At 41.1% G+C, this 17,476-nt stretch overlaps 1 protein-coding gene across 1 annotated transcript in view; it reads left to right on the forward strand.

Annotated features, from left to right (window-relative positions):
- Nucleotides 1-572: 572 nt before the first annotated feature.
- ACSS3 (acyl-CoA synthetase short chain family member 3) overlaps nucleotides 573-17,476 on the forward strand; it is a 168,741-nt gene continuing 151,837 nt past the window's right edge. The window contains exon 1 of the mRNA XM_001915509.6: nucleotides 573-1,454. Coding sequence (XP_001915544.2) covers nucleotides 1,147-1,454 — 308 coding nt within the window. The 5' untranslated portion in view covers nucleotides 573-1,146. The remainder of the gene's footprint in view (nucleotides 1,455-17,476) is intronic.

The raw sequence follows: 17,476 nt of genomic DNA on the forward strand, positions 1-17,476 counted from the left end.
CTTCTCACCTTGGACTTGGGATTACACGTATTTACATTCAAAACTGCAAGTATGGTCACACCAAAACCGAATGATTTTAGCACAATAATAAGGCAGAGGTTCACTCTGAGTTTCTGAGCTCTGCTCTGGTGTGAAATAGTGAAGGAGGTTGAAGAATGTTAAACCCAGATAGAAATTTATACCATCCTTCTCTTTTACTTTTCCTCAGCTTCGTCTTTTTCTCTTTTCCTTCATTTCATCTTTACTTAGCTCTTCCTTTTTGCTTTTTTGTTTTGTTTTATTTTGTTTTTGGCTCATCAGAAAAAGGGCCACAGAAACTCCAAAGAGGCACATTGGAAGGGAGGAAATACCCCACGTCAGTTCAGCTTTCTGCCTGTGGATCCTGCGGAGAGTTCAGCCAGCAGGTGACTCCCATCCCAGTTGGGATACCTTCCCCAGTGCCCTGTCAATCACCCCCACGAAGCACTTCTCAATTTGGCTGGCGCAACCTCCTTCCACGCCTCCTACCCTCTCAGCTGTCAGGAAATCCTGGAGCAATCCTTGCCCTGGAGCCGCTTGTGTTTCTAATAACCATTGAGCTGAGCTAAAAAACCAAATAAACAAAACGAACACTTCAGGGGCCCTGCCCCAAAGCCCAGGGTTGCTGGTGTCCGCCGTGCACCGGAGGCGATGCCGCCTCCTCCAGCTCGCTCTCTAAAGAGGAACCCGGGCCAGCTGCGCGCCACTTGCTTGTTTGAAAACGGGGAGCGAGTTGGGTCCTCGGCCCCATTCTGGGGGTGCTTGTGCATCGCAGGAGAGAGGACGTTCTGCAGTTTGAGGGCGCCTTTCCCAGGAAAGCCTCGCGGTGGGCAGTGCGCAGAGGGTTGGGTTTCTGGCAGCGGCGCAGCCACCCCGCGGGAACACTGTGACCCCCATTCGCCCCCGGCCCCAACTCCAGCCTGTTGCTTCCCCGCCGCTCCAGGTCGGTTTTTCCCGGCGACTCTAGTGTGACTTCCAAACTCCTGGGCTGCTGGTTCACCTCGGAATTTGCCCACGCCTCCCGCCTACTCCCCTCGGGCGGCAGAAAGTCGCGAGCGCCCCAGCTGTCGCCCAAGAAGTGAACCCGGGCCCGCGGGCAGCGCAGCGGCGGGGGGGCCAGCGGCGGCGATGAAGCCGTCGTGGCTGCAGTGTCGCAAAGTCACCGGCGCCGGGGGCCTCGGGGGGCCCCTGCCCGGCTCCTCTCCTGCCCGGGGACCCGCGCCGGCCCGCAGGGCTTTCATGGCCCCCGGCCCGCGGGGCGCACTCGGGGGCCGGGGCTGCCGGGCGCTGTCCTCCGGCGGCGGCGACTACAGGAGCCACTTCGCGGCCTCGGTGACCGACCCGGAGAGGTTCTGGGGTAAAGCCGCCGAGCAGATCAGCTGGTACAAACCCTGGACCAAAACGCTGGAGAACAGACACCCGCCTTTCACCAGCTGGTGAGTGACTCATTCGCCAGCCCAGGTCCTTCTTAACTTTTCGGCACCAGGGCTCGACGTCCCCGGCACCGGGAGCCTGGCGTTCTGTAAGGAAAGGAGATCGAGGCTGGGGATGTGCTCACTCTTTCAATTTGTGTTTAATTTCAATTCCATAGCCAGCTCTCTTGCCTTCTCTTGAGGGATTCGGTTACCTCTTGTGAGCCCAGTTTCCTACAGACCAGAGATTTACCAGTCAGGCAGGCACCGCTTGGCACAGGGGATGTTAAGCGCACTGAAAACAAAGGCCTTTCGCCAGGGCACTCACGGTCTAGTATGGGAGACAGCGACGTAAACAAATGCAAGCGGTGTAGGTGTAATAAACTAGGGAGGTGCATTACTTAGTATCCACACCCTGTGGAGAGGAAGAGGGTTGAGGACAGACTTCAGTAACATGTTACCTAAGTAGAGTTTGAAAGGATGGGTGTCTTCTCAAAGTCAAGAAGGACCTAATTATTAAAAACCAGGAGGTGGAAAACAGGTTGAAATTTGTTAGTGTGGTTGTGAAAAATTGTGTTGGCTGGAGAAGTGGGGGAGGGGGCTGCCGAGACAGGGGCTGGGTTGGGTGCCATGCCAAGTAGATTGGGTTATATCCATAGCCCTGTTGTGGATATGAAGCTGCACCATGGGGTACCCAGAAAGAGTGCACATGTAGGACAGGAGGTGCTAGGAATCATGGTAGGAATGACGTTTTTTCTCCTAGAGCTGCAATTATAAGTAGTTATAAACATCATTTTTATATTACAACAAACAGGGATACATTGTAGAATAAAGGCCAAACTTGGCAAAATATTAAGAGTGAGGCACTCAGTCTGGGAACTCAGAGTTGTGGCTGCTCTTTGGGCTGTGTGCCTAGCCCTTAAGAGTGTGGTTGCTCTCATCTGCCAGACGTTAGGGAGAGAGATTTCCTGTAAAACTTGAGAAACACTGCAGTGGGATTTCCCATTCCCATTTCCAGGTTCCCAGCAGTGAGATAGGAGAATGACATGGTCAAGTTTGTATGTGACAAATGTCTCCTGGTTGAGAGCAGGGAACCTGGAATGGAGAAGGGCAAGTCGACCAGAGCCTGTTCCGTGTCCCCACCAGGGCCTGTCCTCTCCTGATTGTTTGGAATTGTTTACATGGTTTTCCCTTTAGAATGTAAGCACCTTTCCCCTTCTGATTCAATTTTTTCAATAGTGTTTGACTGACCCTCGTGTATGCTCCTGGGAGGGACCCAAGAAGTAGGTATACACCAGTGAGTACGATGTGGCCCCTGTTGTTTGGGAGTCATGATGATTAAGAGCATGGTCTCTGGAGCCAAAATACTGGATTTGATTCTGGCTGTCACAATTATTGGCTGTCTGTTCTCAGGCAAGTTACTTAATCTCTCTGTGATTCAGTTTTCTCATTTATAATTGTGGAAACAGTATGAGGATTAACTGAGTAAAGGATTAAGACCATGTCCTGAATCAAATAGACCCTATAAAAGTTAGAGGCAGAATAGCTATCTTTGCACTCTTACGCAACAATTGTTTTAGGAGCAGGAAACCCTCGTAGTGTTCCTCAGATCAAAACACAGAGGTTACTGCCTCTACTAAAAGTGTATTCTCAAAATTCTGTGTACATGTATCTTTCACGAAGTATCGTGCTGAAATTATTTATGTGACCTTTCTCCCGTAAAATTGTATGCAGAGAACTCAATTCAGAAGTCACTGGGATATTCCAGGTAAAAACCAATGAGGGCCAGACATTGGCAGTGGCAGTGGCAATGGAAGGAAAAGGACGGATTTTTAGAGGGTTGTTTGGGATCTGCAAGGGCCCAGCGGAGTGCAGAGAGTTGGAGTCAAAGGGTCCATCAAATAGACATGTAAGACCTGGATATTTTCTAACTTGTTCTTTGTTCTAATCTCTAGTTGCTTGCCTACATTTTCTAAAATTGTGTGCATAAAATGTTATTTTATATGAGAATTTTTGCCAAAATGTCCTTGTATTTAAAAAAATTTATTACATTGGAGATTATTGACATTTGGTAATACCGTATCTGAATTCTTCATCTTTGAACTCTTGGAATTGCGTGGCCATACTTGTTTTATCAGCCCAAAAGATCAAAGAGAATAAGAGATAAGTCTTTGGGTCTGTATTTATTTCAGTAGGGTGATCCAATCTTACTAAGAAGTTTGGTCAGCAGAGCAGAGCTGGGAAGGAAGTAGAGCTGGGAGACCATACATCTAATCTTAAACTTTGTTCAATAATTCGTTTTGGTTTAATCCATTATTGTGTTGGATACATTATTTGCGGATACTCCTCATTGGTTAACAATTTTCTACAAAGCTAAATTCAAGGGCAGGGTCAGTATCTTTTTGTGTGTGTGTGTTTACATCCCTAGGTCTAGGACAGAGCTGATAATAGGAGTTTAAAACATGATAGTCAAATAACAGGATACGTAGGTTTGCTGAGTTTTGCTTGTGTATGCCTTTGGGAAGTCGTTAGTGGGTACAGGCACAATTTGAGGTGAGGGAGCTTTGCTTATTTTCTTTGAAGCTGGGATCTGAGGAAGGGAACTGTTGACAGCCAAGTCCTTAAGGAAAATGAGGAGGCGTCGCCACAGCTAATCTTCCCTCCTAGATGGAACTGACATACATGTAGTCAAGATCTCTGATGCCCTTTGGCTTCCCAGAGGCAAGAGGGATTCTCCTGCTTCATTATAAGCTCGTCTGTTTGTTTTTCATGAAAGAAAACTCCCCTCCAAAATTACAGGTCTATCAGAAAGCCCAACATATAAATAGTAATGCGTATTCGCTTTCACAATGGCATAAACTACCCAACAGTAGATTCCATATGCAGAGATATGAACATGGACTAGAAACCTTTAAGGGTGATCTACTGAAGGGACTTTCCATTATAGGAATGGCCCTGTAAAGTACATTTCTGGCACTGTAATCTCTGAGATCTTTGAAAAACAAATCCCAGTTGCATGTGGGTGCTTTAGGCAACCGCCTTTCCTCATAGTTTAGTGCTTAATTCACATTGTTGACACCTGGCTTTTGAAAGGGTAATGAAGTCTCTGTTACAGGCCCCAGTGGAGAACTGCAATCAGAGGTGAAGCAATTAGAAATTGGAGTAATTTCTCTACTCCTGGAACAACAGAAGAAATGTTTGGGTTATTTTTTCCTGTTGAATTAGACATCCTGCTGCCTATCCTGAAACTGAAATCTAGCCACCACTCTCTGAAGGATTAGGCAATTCACTTTTGTGTCACACATTGCCATTGACTTTTCCATCTGGGTCATCAGTTTATCCCTTTCTGTGGAAGCATTGCAATTCCGTTTTAGTTTATTTTCATGTAAACAACATTCATGATAAGGCTATCATTGAGAGTCTATCTATTTGATTTGAGAGTCCTACTATTTGATTTAGAATTTAATATGTATTAACAGTGACTGTTAGCTGAAAAGGAAGACTCCAACCAAATGCAGATTATAGAAAATGATTTCAGCTTGGTTAACACTTCTATAAGGGAAATAGTGTAGGTTTTTCAACGTGCAAGATCTCAGTTACTTCTAGTTATGAGATAAAAGTTGTTTAATCCCTCCAAGTCTTAAAATGGCTCATAAAAGTTAGAGGCATCAACCATCCACTGACTGTGTGTATAGTACAGAGAAAATGGAGAAGGAGATAGTGAAGGAACTTATCACGTGGTAGGAGGGGAGACATGCGTTCATTAAATAAATCATTACAAAACCATTTATTTAGAGTTACAGCAGATGCTAAGAAATAGAGTGGTTAATGGGGGATTTAACATAGTCTTCTCTAGGAGGATCATGGAAGGAGTCTTCAGAAAATGATGTGTAAACTGAGATTACAATGAGCAGGCATTACGTCTGAGAAGTGGGGAGGAGCATTCCAGGCAAAGAAAATAGCATATGCAAAGGCCATGAGATATGAAGTAGCTTAGTAAATTCTAGAAACTGAAAGACGGCTAATGAGGCTGAGGCTTAAGGAATGACAGGGCAACAATCAAGAAATGGCAGAAGAGAGCCATATCGTGCATGGTCTTGTGAGTCATATTAAGGATTTTAAAATTTTTTCCTGACACATAACACATGTCGCATAATGGATGATCAAAAATGCATTTTCCACTCGTCTTTCTGCACTGGAACAAGATAAGTTTGAGTTCAACTTCAGCTTTAGCACTTACCTTGGGCAAGCCTTAATATCTTCATTTACAAAGGGAGAATAATGATAGTATCAATTTCTTAGGATTACATGTGGGGAGAGGGGACAGGAGCTTGTCAAATGTCTAGGACTGTTCCTGACACACAGTACTTGGTATTAGTGTCTTTGGAATATGGAAGAGATAGTCCTATAGGCTAATATAGTCCAGGAAGTTTTCAGAGAAACGGTAGCATTTGAATGGATCTTAAAGTAGGACTTAGACAGGAAGAAAACATTTTTGTGTGGGGATCACACGTGACAGGCATAGAGGTAAGAAAGAACCAAGTGTGCTTGGTATAGTAGATGAGTTGGCTCACAGTGTTTATTTTGAGTTAGTGATACTGGCTGGACTTCAGAAGATCATTTCAGGATGGTTTTAGAAGGCTGGAATAGCAAGCTAAGGCATTTGCGTTCATTCCTTAGGCTACAAGTCACAATCTGACTGTAAGCTGGCAGATAGGTTTTGTTTGACCCAGGTGCTGGGGTTTGTTTGTTTGTTTTCTTCAGTAGTTGTTGTATTTAAACATTGGAATTTCATTTAAAATATAAATTTCCTTTTAACATTTCATTTTTTGGGCTTCTCTTGAAGTAAAGCAGAGTATCAGTCAGCATTCTTGCATGGCAACAGTTGGCTGGAACTGCGTAGCTGCCGTCCCAGGTTAAGTTAGACGTAGTGACTGCCTGGCAGTGGAGTTCAGGGAAGGAAAGAATTTATGGTGACTGCAAGAATTTGAGTCAGGTATCCAAGTGGAGGAATTGATTGTGAAATTAAAGATGGTAGTTTGAAAACTGGGAGAGGGCTTAACGTAGAATTGTAGATTTGACTATATGTTGCAAAGAGGGGCGAGTTGAAGCCTGATGAATATTGAGTGGGGAGAGAGAGAGAGAGAAAGAAAGAGGAAGAGTAAAATACCAAGAACTGAACTTTGGAGACAAGTTAAAGTAAAAACTTGTGAGAATGGATGAGACTTGTTCAAAGAAGTAAGAGAAGGAAAGGCAGGATATTTTAGTGTTGGAGTATGAGGCAGAGAAGAGATAAAAATGGGGAAAGTCAATAGGGGTGAAGGGCTCTGGAGATATTTGAGGCTATTGAGGATTGAAAGATAGCAGTTTTGGCTCAGAAATCCTCAGTGACTTATAATAACATGTCGTCAATGGAGAGATGAAGGCCACAGCCAGAATAGTGCCATACAGAGAGAACAGATGGTAGGCAAAAACATCCCCTAGAGGTATGTGATGGTGACAGGAAGGGGAGACAGGCTGATAGCCTTTGGAGGTACCTGGGTTATGTGAAGTTTCCTCACTGTCTTAACTTTCCTCTCCTCCCCCTTTAGGAGACACTCACATTTGGAGGCAGAAGTGAAGAAATCTGTTAAATAGGAATGCAAGGAATTTTGCTTATTTTGAAAGCTGTTCCTCATCGACAGGCCCCCATGTTTTTGCAAGTTTAACTTTGTGTGGTTTCTTATCTTTTTTTCTTTAGACACTAGAAGTTTATGAAAGAAACAGGATGGAAGAGTCTAAAAAGTGGAATAAAGAGCTGCTTAGCAGATGTGTATACTCTCCTTGTATAGCACAGAGATTCCATTTAGCTGGGTATCTAAACACTTGATTGTGAGTTTGACAGAGGAGGGAAGGAGACAGTTGAAAAGGGTTGAAAGAATTAACATTTGTTAATTTGTAAATTATCCTGGGGATATCAGGCATCGAGTCTGTAGGTAGTTCAGGGGGAAAAAAAGTTCTTTATCTCGTACTTGCAACTTTTCTGTGGGCTGGCATTGTTTCCAGGGAAAACAACTGAGGAAAATATCATGTGGATTTTATGCAAACAGAAAGTAATTTAATTCCCTTACTGAATTTTTGTTCTTTGGCAAACAATTGGTCTGCTGTATTAAACTGTTTGCGAAATTCAGCCTTAAAAAAAAATGTGCTAAGATTTTCTGAAATTTCCTTCAGATTTATCAGATTTTATTAAAATTATATTTAATTCTGGTTTGAAGGTGAGGGTTTTATCTAAAGATGAAAAATTTGCCCCCTTTTGACAAACTGTAAATGAAATGAATTTATTCATAATATTGTGCACAGTACAGGTATGTTTAAAATTTAAATTATCATTTTTTATAAATACAAAAAATATTTTAAGAAGGTACAGGATCGGCATGAAAAATGTCCTGACAGAAATACAGTCCTTCAAAATCACCTCATCAAGAAAGACCAATTTCTAGAGATGGGCCTTATTTTATATGCTGAAGGTCAGCAGCCTGGTGCTGTGCTGTATCTAATTTTCTCAGGCTGTCATGCGGCTGAACCTTCAGGACAGAACAGAGTGAACTGCAGGAATGCTGCAATTACATAAGCAAGGATGGATTGCTTGGCAAATGGTGCAATCAATGAACAATGGAAATTCAGTCAGCTGTGACTGATCAACTACCAGGTGTGGGGAAAATCTAAACTCTTAGCACTTCCTGGAAGCTGGCTCACTTTTCTTTTGTTCATGCCATATATTATGAGTTGAGGAAAAAAATTTAATGATTGAAGTTATTTGCTGCTTCTTCATCTTTTTTTTTCTTAAAAAAAAAAGAATTTCCACTGTAATAAGAAACAAGCAGCAACTCTGTGAGGGAGATCATTGCTTTGCACTGTGACATTTGCAGGAGAAGTGTGTGGGAGGATAATCAATCTTCGTGATAATATATCTGAGTGTAATAAGCTCTTTACATTTAGGAAGCACATCTGAATGTGGAATGCAAATCCTTTATCTAAACTATGTGGATAGAAAACTTATTATGAAAGATAATGATTATATTTGCTTTTGCTGATGTCATGACCAAATGAGGTAAGGGACAGTGCATAGAAGGAGAGGTACTTTTCTGATAATATCTGGGAAAATTGAAGTTTAGGAATTTCAAATTTGAAAGTATCCACTTCAAAGTCTTAGAATATCCAAAAAAAAGAAGCTCTTTCAAATACTAAGTTAGAGGAGGGTAGATTTTAATGTATGACTTTTAGGTAAATAGTGAATTTTACTGGTTTAAAATATGAATTGCTCTGAGTGGGAGAAAAGCAAGTAAAGTCTGTAGGTCTCTGACTTATGAGCGAACTCTGGATAATAGGAAGACCTTCTTATGTTTCGGTGTTAGAGTAACAGCATTTCCCAAGTATAACCCTTCACGATGTCTCTCTTAAGTGGATACATCAGTTAAGTAAAAGAAATTTGGGAAGATTAAGAAAAATGAAAGAATGCTCAGTATCTACTATAGCTATGACCAATACAGATATTTGTAAAAAAAAATTTAGCATGATAGAATGGTAAAAAAAAATTGGTAGCTGAAGGGACGTAAAATCAGTATTGTTGACTGTTTGCTGAGTTACTGTGAGCTGACGCATTGGAACTTAGAAAAGTCTACTTTCCCACTAATCTCACTTTGCTTTCACTCCACACTTTTTATTATTTTCATAGAGTTCATTGATTCTCCATTGAGAGTTAAGTGCTTTTCTAAACCACGGATGCCCTGACGCTGCTTCCTCCCAGCTCTCCTCTCTTAATCTGGCCTGAATGAAGTTTGCTAGTGTTACCAGTGGGAAGTTGTCAGATACCCTATTTTGGTGGGTAGGAGAAAAGAAAGTTGAGGATCATTAATAGTGGAGAAAAGAAACTGATTTCTGGGTTAAAATTTTGGTTCCACTCTTTGAACAGTATCTTGCCCCAAATAATTATAAAATGGAGAAATTACAAAATGCGGACTCTGATGGCTATTATTGTTCAGAGGTATCTGTTCTCCTCTACTCCAGAGCACACAGGAGAATTGGATTTCCCCACCCAGGCGTGGTTGTGAGATTAGCCTTGGCTCATTCAAGAAGAGAAGTAAGGTGTGTCACCTCAGGGAGAAGCATTTAATTGTTAGTGCTTCAATCCTTAGGCCTCTCTGGTCTGTCACAGCCATTGTGGAAGCACAGGTAGGACAGAAGTAGTCCGGATTGTTGAGCAAAAATGCATAGATGACAATGCTGTGGGGAGGTCCCCTTGAACCCACAGTGAAGTTGCATGACTGAGAAGTAAACATTTATTTTTGCAAGATACTGAGAGTTTGTGATAGGTGTTGTAATCTAGCCTATCCTTATTGATTGAGAGGGAAAGAATAATAGCTTTATAGGATTATTGGAATGATTAAGTAGGCTAATGTACATACGTAGTGTCCAGTATATAGTAAAATAGCTAAGCTTTGTTGTTTCCATGCTGTGAGCCAGGTACCATACTAAGTGCTTTAATTCATTTAATATTTATAACAACCCTGTGAGGTCGGGTCAATATTTATTTCCATTTAATGGGTGAGGAAATGGAGATACAGAGAGTTTAAGAAACTTGCTTAAACTTATAAAACTACTAAGTAGCAGATCTAGGATTTGGGTCTGAATTTAGCATCTGTACTCCATCTAAATATGATGGTGATGTGGGCTCAGCGAGTTGAGGAGTTGAAAGAAAGATTTCTTGGAATCTCAACGTTGGGTAGTAGTGTTTCTTTATTCAGAGAATAGCATGGAGACGGACCCATGGGCAGTGAAGAGCTGCAAGTATGGGCACAGGAGCCATGGGCATGGAAGAGCAGCAAGCATGGGGACAGGACCCATAGGCAGTGAAGAGCTGTAATGAGTTGGGGGTAGGGCTAAATTTATAAGGTATAGGTATGTGAGTTATTTCTTTACAAGACAAAGGAAAGATCATGTAAAAAAAATCATTCAAATGGTATCAGTTCAGGTGGGGTCTGTTTATCGGGTGGTCGTATAGCTTTGGATACGAATCAGGTCAAATCAGGTCAGGACGTCCTATGCTTCCCGGAGGATGATATAGATCGGTATGTAGGGCAGGATGCCTTGGACTTCTCGCCCTGGGGCAGCCTTGATCCTCATTATAAAATTCCTCCTGACCTGGCCCTGAAATCTTTTGGGAATATGGACGATGGTCAATCTTCTGCAACTACTTCCAGCTGTACAAGGTTGTAGAGCTGTCCCTAAATGGGGCCATCGGGGTGCAGACAGGAAGTTCAGTGGACCGGAAGGTTGGGCCTGCAGAGTCCAAAGCTGACAAGGTATACAGATCCTCTGGAGACGAAAGAATAATTTGACAAGAAGTGGTCCAGGAGGTGAAACTTTGTTAACATATGGAAGACAAATAACGAAATAGACTACAAATTATAATAAGAAATACAAGCAATGTGATTAACCCAATGAATAAGTAGTCCAGAGACCTGGACCTGACCAGGAGTCCAACCAATCATTTAGGGATAGGGTAGGGTGACTCATATCAGATAGGAGGCCAGACGTATTTTGATGGCAGTCAGGAATATAGACACAACATTTAGTTTTTATAATGGCACAAGTGAGCCCCTCTGCTACCATCAAGACACCCAGCGCCATTCAGTTTTGGAGGACCGGCTTACACATTGGAGATACTTCTACACTGAGCAGTGAAAGGCTATGTTGTGTATCATTTAATGCTTTCATGGTAAATTTGTTTAGGTCTCCCATGTGCCAGATGACAATTTCGATTCCTGATTGGGGAAGGAAAATTGGGGCAAGGTGATCATATCAGTGGAAGACAGAATGGGTCCAGCATTGTTATAGATTGGGTAGGTTAGCAGGAGGAGAAACAGTAAATTTAATTCTACCTTGCATCCAGATGAAGCCTAGGGTGCATCATCTGATCCATCCAGGCAGCAGCCAGGGCCATAAGTTGGAGCCACATAACCACCAAATGCCTTTAGGGGCTAGCCAGCATATGCTGGGCTGTCTATCCCAGTCAGTCCCAAACGAATCAGTATTTTTTAAGACTATGATATGAGAACACATATAAGGGGGAATTTGTCACATAGGTTGGGTGCTATTAGGCCACTTATTACGTGCGATTGGTTTGTTCCTGACATAGAGTGGCCTTTTGACTGAGTTGACCACTAGTAGGAGTAAGCCAAATATATTCATCCCAAATTTGATATAGTCCATCCTGTGTGTATTGATAGATTGAGGACTTTACCTTTGCAGCTTGTTGTTTATGATGAACCTATGACAAGGCGAATTTAGTTAGCATTTGTGCAGTAGAATTCAAGGAAAAGGTCTGACTGTGGCAAGGGAGCTCCCAGGTATCAGAGACGGATAACCACAAGGAGACATTATGATTAGTAATAGATGAATCTTGTAGAAGAGAAGAGCTAGAATCTAATATCCATGAATGTGTACCATAGCTTCTACTGAAACATAATTTTTCTCTCTAAAATCACCCTTGTTTTTACAAAAGATAGCCAAGTTAAGATGAAATGCTTTTCAGAATAAGTGTGGTTTCAATAAAACATCATCCAATTATTTACATAATTTCAGCAAGAATAGCAATTGATCATATAGGCTCTTTTAAATCGGCTTTGCTGGAATTTTTTTATGAGGAATTGCAGATTGAACTTTAAAGGCTTCTCAAGGCCAGAAAACCCAAGCCAAGGACTTGCCATCAGATTTTGCCTGCAATACCTACAGATTTGGGTGGATTCCTCTCTTTTCGAGGTACCCCCAAATATTTCGAGGTTCCTTGCACCTGCCAGGTAAGTGACCTTCCTTGCTTACCCATAAGGTTGCTAGGAAATGATGTACCAGGCCAATATTTCCAAGTGGCTTTATTCCAGAAAGTCAACCTTTACTCCTCAGAAGCTGTCTTGTCATCTGAGCCTATGTATTTCTCTCAAATATGACATTCCAGTCAAAGCCTTGGTAATATAAGCAATGTTTCCAAATGTGTCCTGTTAGAAGGAGAACAGATTCTTATTGTACTTATACAAATTACTATATTGCTGTAGTAAATAACCATACTCACCTGCTCACTAAGTTTCCAAATTCTGGAGGGACCAGGTAAGGAGAAAAAGATAAATGTTTCAGTTTTGCTCACAAAGGTATAATTTTACCAAATTGCTATATGTCATAGTTAGCATAAAAGAAAAGAGAAAAGGATTTCCCTAAATCTGAGAAAACAAAGCAAAACATCCAAAAATCAACAATATTTCAAACAAAAGTCATAAAAAATTATAATCATCCTCATCAGTTCACACACTTCTGTATAATCTATTCTTGATCTTAATCTTCTGTTAGCAGATTTATGAGGTCATCAGTTTCTCTGTTAAAGTTCTGTAATTTCTTACCCCATTCAGTTTTATCATCTGAAGGTTTATCAGAAACCTGTACTCTAGAATCCTGTGTCAGAATTCTTTCCGTGAATTTCTCTGAAGAAGAAACATATTTGCAAAAGCAAAAAGCATCAGGGTAAAAGAGCAACTATCTGCAAATGACGAAAGACTCAAAAGGGCAGTTGACAAAGAAACTTGGTTACTTTTGTGACATCAAGATAATAGCTAGAATTATGGCTGACAATCAGGACAGATCAGAATTTTAGGAATGTTGTATAATTTCAAAACATATCAATAGCATCCACCCACGTAATACCACCTGAGAAAGTTTATCATCATTTATTTGACAATGCTTCCCATGTAATTTAACAGACAAAATAATCCTAATTAGTTTGGTATTTTCCTCCTAATAGGAAGAGAGAGAAAATTTCTTTGAAAAGTCTCAGGGGCCCTCTGAAAATCCTCATGGAAATTTTCTTCCTTCTACTAGGTTGAAAGAAAGCCTTTATTCAGGATTTGAATATTTCGTTTTGAAGGAGAAGCTTGTCAAAAATTTCAAAAGGTTTTAAAACATTTGTTCAAATAGGAAACAATGCTCACTGCAAAACGATGCTCAGGTTATCTATTCAAAGTGACAACCAGAAACTGTCAAGAGCAATTATAACAGTCAAATCTTAGTAGAGAGACCTCAGCCCTTCTGAACATAAAAAATTATTTTAACAAAACATAGATTTTCTGTCTTTTAGGTAGACTTTACTCAAAGAAAAACCTTTTATATCCTCTTTATCAGGAGCAGACCAAAAGTTCAAGAAAATTACCTTTTGAGAGAAAACCAAATTTTAATTTTTGCACCAGCTTATTTTTAACATTAAAACTCATTTGCTTAATTTGATTTACTTTAATCTCAGCCAACTTGACCAGGCATAAAACTTCTTTCAGAATTTCTCCTTCACAAACCTTTTGCAACCTTCGTTTTACCTTCAGAATTTGTCCCATGCTTTCTTTCTTCCCTTGTAGTACTTTAGGACAAATTTATCTTCCTTAACCAAATAAACAAATATTTCCGTTCTTTATAACTTCTTTACTGAGAACATACATTTTAATTTCCTTGTATACAAAGATGTTTTCCTTATTAATTTTAATTTTAGTAGCTTTAATTACTAATTTATATTAATTAGAATTTTCATCTCTTACCCTTAGTGAAGACTAAAAACACAAGCAATTATGAACTGTCTTTTACATTAGCATTCTAAACACTTTTGATAATTTCCAGAAACATCTTACTTCATAGTAGTAAAACACAGGCATGTTTACTAGTAGACCCAAACATCCTTTAGCCTCTGCAATAAGAAGCCAAAATTAAATGACTTAGACATGTTCAGCAATGATGTTTCAGTGTTCCATGCTATCCAAAAATGACCCAGATACTTAACAGATTTTTATCACTTAACTTAACTTGACAAAACTCTAAAGTTTTAAGTGGTCAAAAAGAATTTGGAAGCTGTTTTTTTCCAAGTATACAGACCATCACACATAATTATTGTACCCAAAAACCCTTACCCATTTTAATCTATTTAAATCATTTGTTTCTAACAATTATAGTCAGATTACCCATGAAAACTCCATGAGACATTAGACAAAATTAGCTATCACTTAAAGCTATTATTTGCTGATGACTTTGTAACAGACAACATGAATTTATTTGACTAGTAAACCCAGGCTGCACATCTGCATCATATTCCAAATACTGACAATTATGACGACATGCCTATTTCAATCAAGACAATAATCTTAAACAAGCTTTTGTTTACCAACGATTAATTGATCTCATGCTAACTTGAAAGACATTGGGTTAATTTCTATTACATTTAGAACTTATGTAAGTGCTTACTTTAAGCCACTTAAACAGAGCTCTTAATTTTGGCCATACCATTTGGAGGTAAAATATCACTCGTATGTAACATACATATAGACACACATACACAGAGGCTCCACAGCTATTGTTTTAAGATTACTGAGAAAATCAGGTACAGTCATACAAAGCTCACCGGTTATGAATCCAAATGTTGTTTTGAGCCTTTTTACTAATATTTGTGGAGAAGACACTCAAGATGCTAGATTTTTGGCCAGGACTCTCCTATGGCCGTCTTTTGACCTTTTCCCTTTTTGTTTTTTCAGTCCTAGGAATTAACTACATCACAAAGGCACAGAGAAACCCCTCAAGTTTTCTCCAAGATGGAGTTTCTGGGGCATAATCCATCCAATTGAAAGCGTTTCCAATTAATTAAATTCACCCGATGGGTGAGTTTCCAGGGATGCTTGAGGCATTCCCCATGGCTGTAAAGCCAGGGTCTGACTGACAGCAGCTGGAGAAAGGGTGCAGAGCCCGACTGCAGGTGTCAACATAGTTATAAGTCCCACTCAGCCCAGGCACTTAGTCCCTGAGCCAGCACAAGGTGAGTCAGGGAAGCAGGAGTCAAAGGCCTGGAGGCTGGGGGCTGGGGCTCCCAGTGCCAGGGTTGAGAGTTAAGTCCCTGGCAAGAGGATTTCAAGTTTTTGATTTTACAGAAGGTCCAGGTTCTGCTCAGGTCCAGCCTGAACTTAACCTTGACTTGTTGACAACAGAGGATGTGATGAATGAATCAGACAGAGAAAGGAAAAGAGGAGGTCTGGCCTTGCCCTCATGGCTTCTTCGTGGCGCTTATCAAGGATTGCACAACAGTTCCCGTGCTGGGGCACACCACCCCAGCAGGACAGTTCACAGAGTAAATCACAGGTCGCCTATCCTCATAACCAACTCAGTAGGTCCCTAAAATACTCAATGAGTCAACTATCAAGAGAGGGCACCCCACTTGGGGTTGCTGGGGTGATCAGGCCTGGAAACCAGAGGCGGGGCTCCAAGGGGTGGAGCCTTTGACTCTTTAAAGATTTCTTTGTTTCTCAGTTGCAAAGCTCAAAAGGAGCCCCAAATGGCCACTGTAATTCTAAGAGAGATGAAAGAATAGGGTGCATTACTTTGAAATCCCCCTGAACCTAGGGCAACATCCTACCCATTGTTCCTCCTGTGGGGTTCCTATAGCAATGGGTGATGGGGGCGTCCCTCTGCATCGCATCCCTTGTATATCTTCCCTATTATGCCTGGCAGTAATAGGTGCCTGGTGAATGGTCTCAGAGGTAAAAGAATAGAGAAAAACAGTGAAGAATTTTCTGCTGTCTGGGGGACATTCTACAGATTACATCCTGGAGCCGTTGTCCCAAGAAGGAGTTCCCATACTCAGCCAAAGTTTAGAGTTTGGTACTTTCCTTGAACCGGAGTTCCTGATTTGGAGTTTCCCGTGGTTCGGAATGTGGTCAGGAGCCATAGAGAGGGATACCCATCCGGCCTTAGGAAAAGAAACCTGCCATGGGAGTCTTGGAGATTGGCGACCATCCTAATGACTTAAGTAGTCAACCTGTGCCTATGTAAAATTTATATATTAGGCACAGGATTAGGAAGGAATGGATTAATTCATTTTACATCACCCTCAGGCATAAGGTACTGATTCTCTTCAGGCTGAATGCCGTGATTTGCCCCATAGAGTAGCTATGGGTGGCCAACTTGGATTCATACAGTTGTCTGAGAAGCTTCCCAATGGAGAAGTGAATTTAGATCCATCCTTGAAAAAGAGGAAGGCACGAGGAAGAAAAGTGCACTTACCGGAACATAAGCTCACAAGTCTGCGAAGCAAGATCCCTGTATGGGCCACCAGAAGAAACGATGTGGGCTCAGCGAGCTGAGGAGTGGAAAGAAAGATTTCTTGGACTCTCAAGGTCTGGTAGTAATGCTCTTTTATTCAGAGAATAGCATAGGGACAGGACCCATGGGCAGTGAAGAGCTGCAATGGGTTGAGGGTAGGACTAAATTTATAAAGCATAGGCATGTGAGTTACTTCTTTACAAGACAAAGGAAAGATCATGTAACAAAAGTCATTAAAATGGTATCAGTGCAGGTGGGGTCTGGTTATCGGGTGGTCCTATAACTTCGAAAACGAATCAGGTCGGATCAGGTCAGGACGTCCTGTGCTTCCCGGAGGATGATATAGATCGGTCTGTAGGGCAGGACGCCTTGGGCTTCTTTCCCTGGGGCAGCCTTGATCCTCATCAATGGTATATTGTTTTTATAATAATAGTCTCAGTTAATTTTAGTTTTTCTTTCTTTTTTATCCTTTCTCCACTGAAAGCACTAAAAGTAATTTAGAAAGTTGGATCTATATCTCAGAAACATTTGGAAAATATCCATATTAGATATGAAATAATAGATTGATGCTCTTTGAAAAAATAAATTGTATTTTATATAAAAATTATTTAACGTGTGCAACAGTCCCAAAGGTATGGGAAGGAAGGGTTTATGTTAATCGTTACCTGCTTTAGAAATGTTTCCTGGACAGCAGAAAGCAACATTAATCTCTTTTCTTAAAAAATGCTCTGTTGATTTTTTGGCTTAAGGAAAATCTGTAATGACCACATTATTCATTGCTTGCAGCATGCTTTAATATTATTTTTATGAGAACATGGTGATAAATAGCCTAATTAATTCATCTAATTATGAATGTTTGAAAATTTTTCTTTTCTCCAACCTCTCGGTAAAAG

Source organism: Equus caballus, chromosome 28 (assembly GCF_041296265.1).
Source record: "Equus caballus isolate H_3958 breed thoroughbred chromosome 28, TB-T2T, whole genome shotgun sequence".
Taxonomy (NCBI): Eukaryota; Metazoa; Chordata; class Mammalia; order Perissodactyla; family Equidae; genus Equus; species Equus caballus.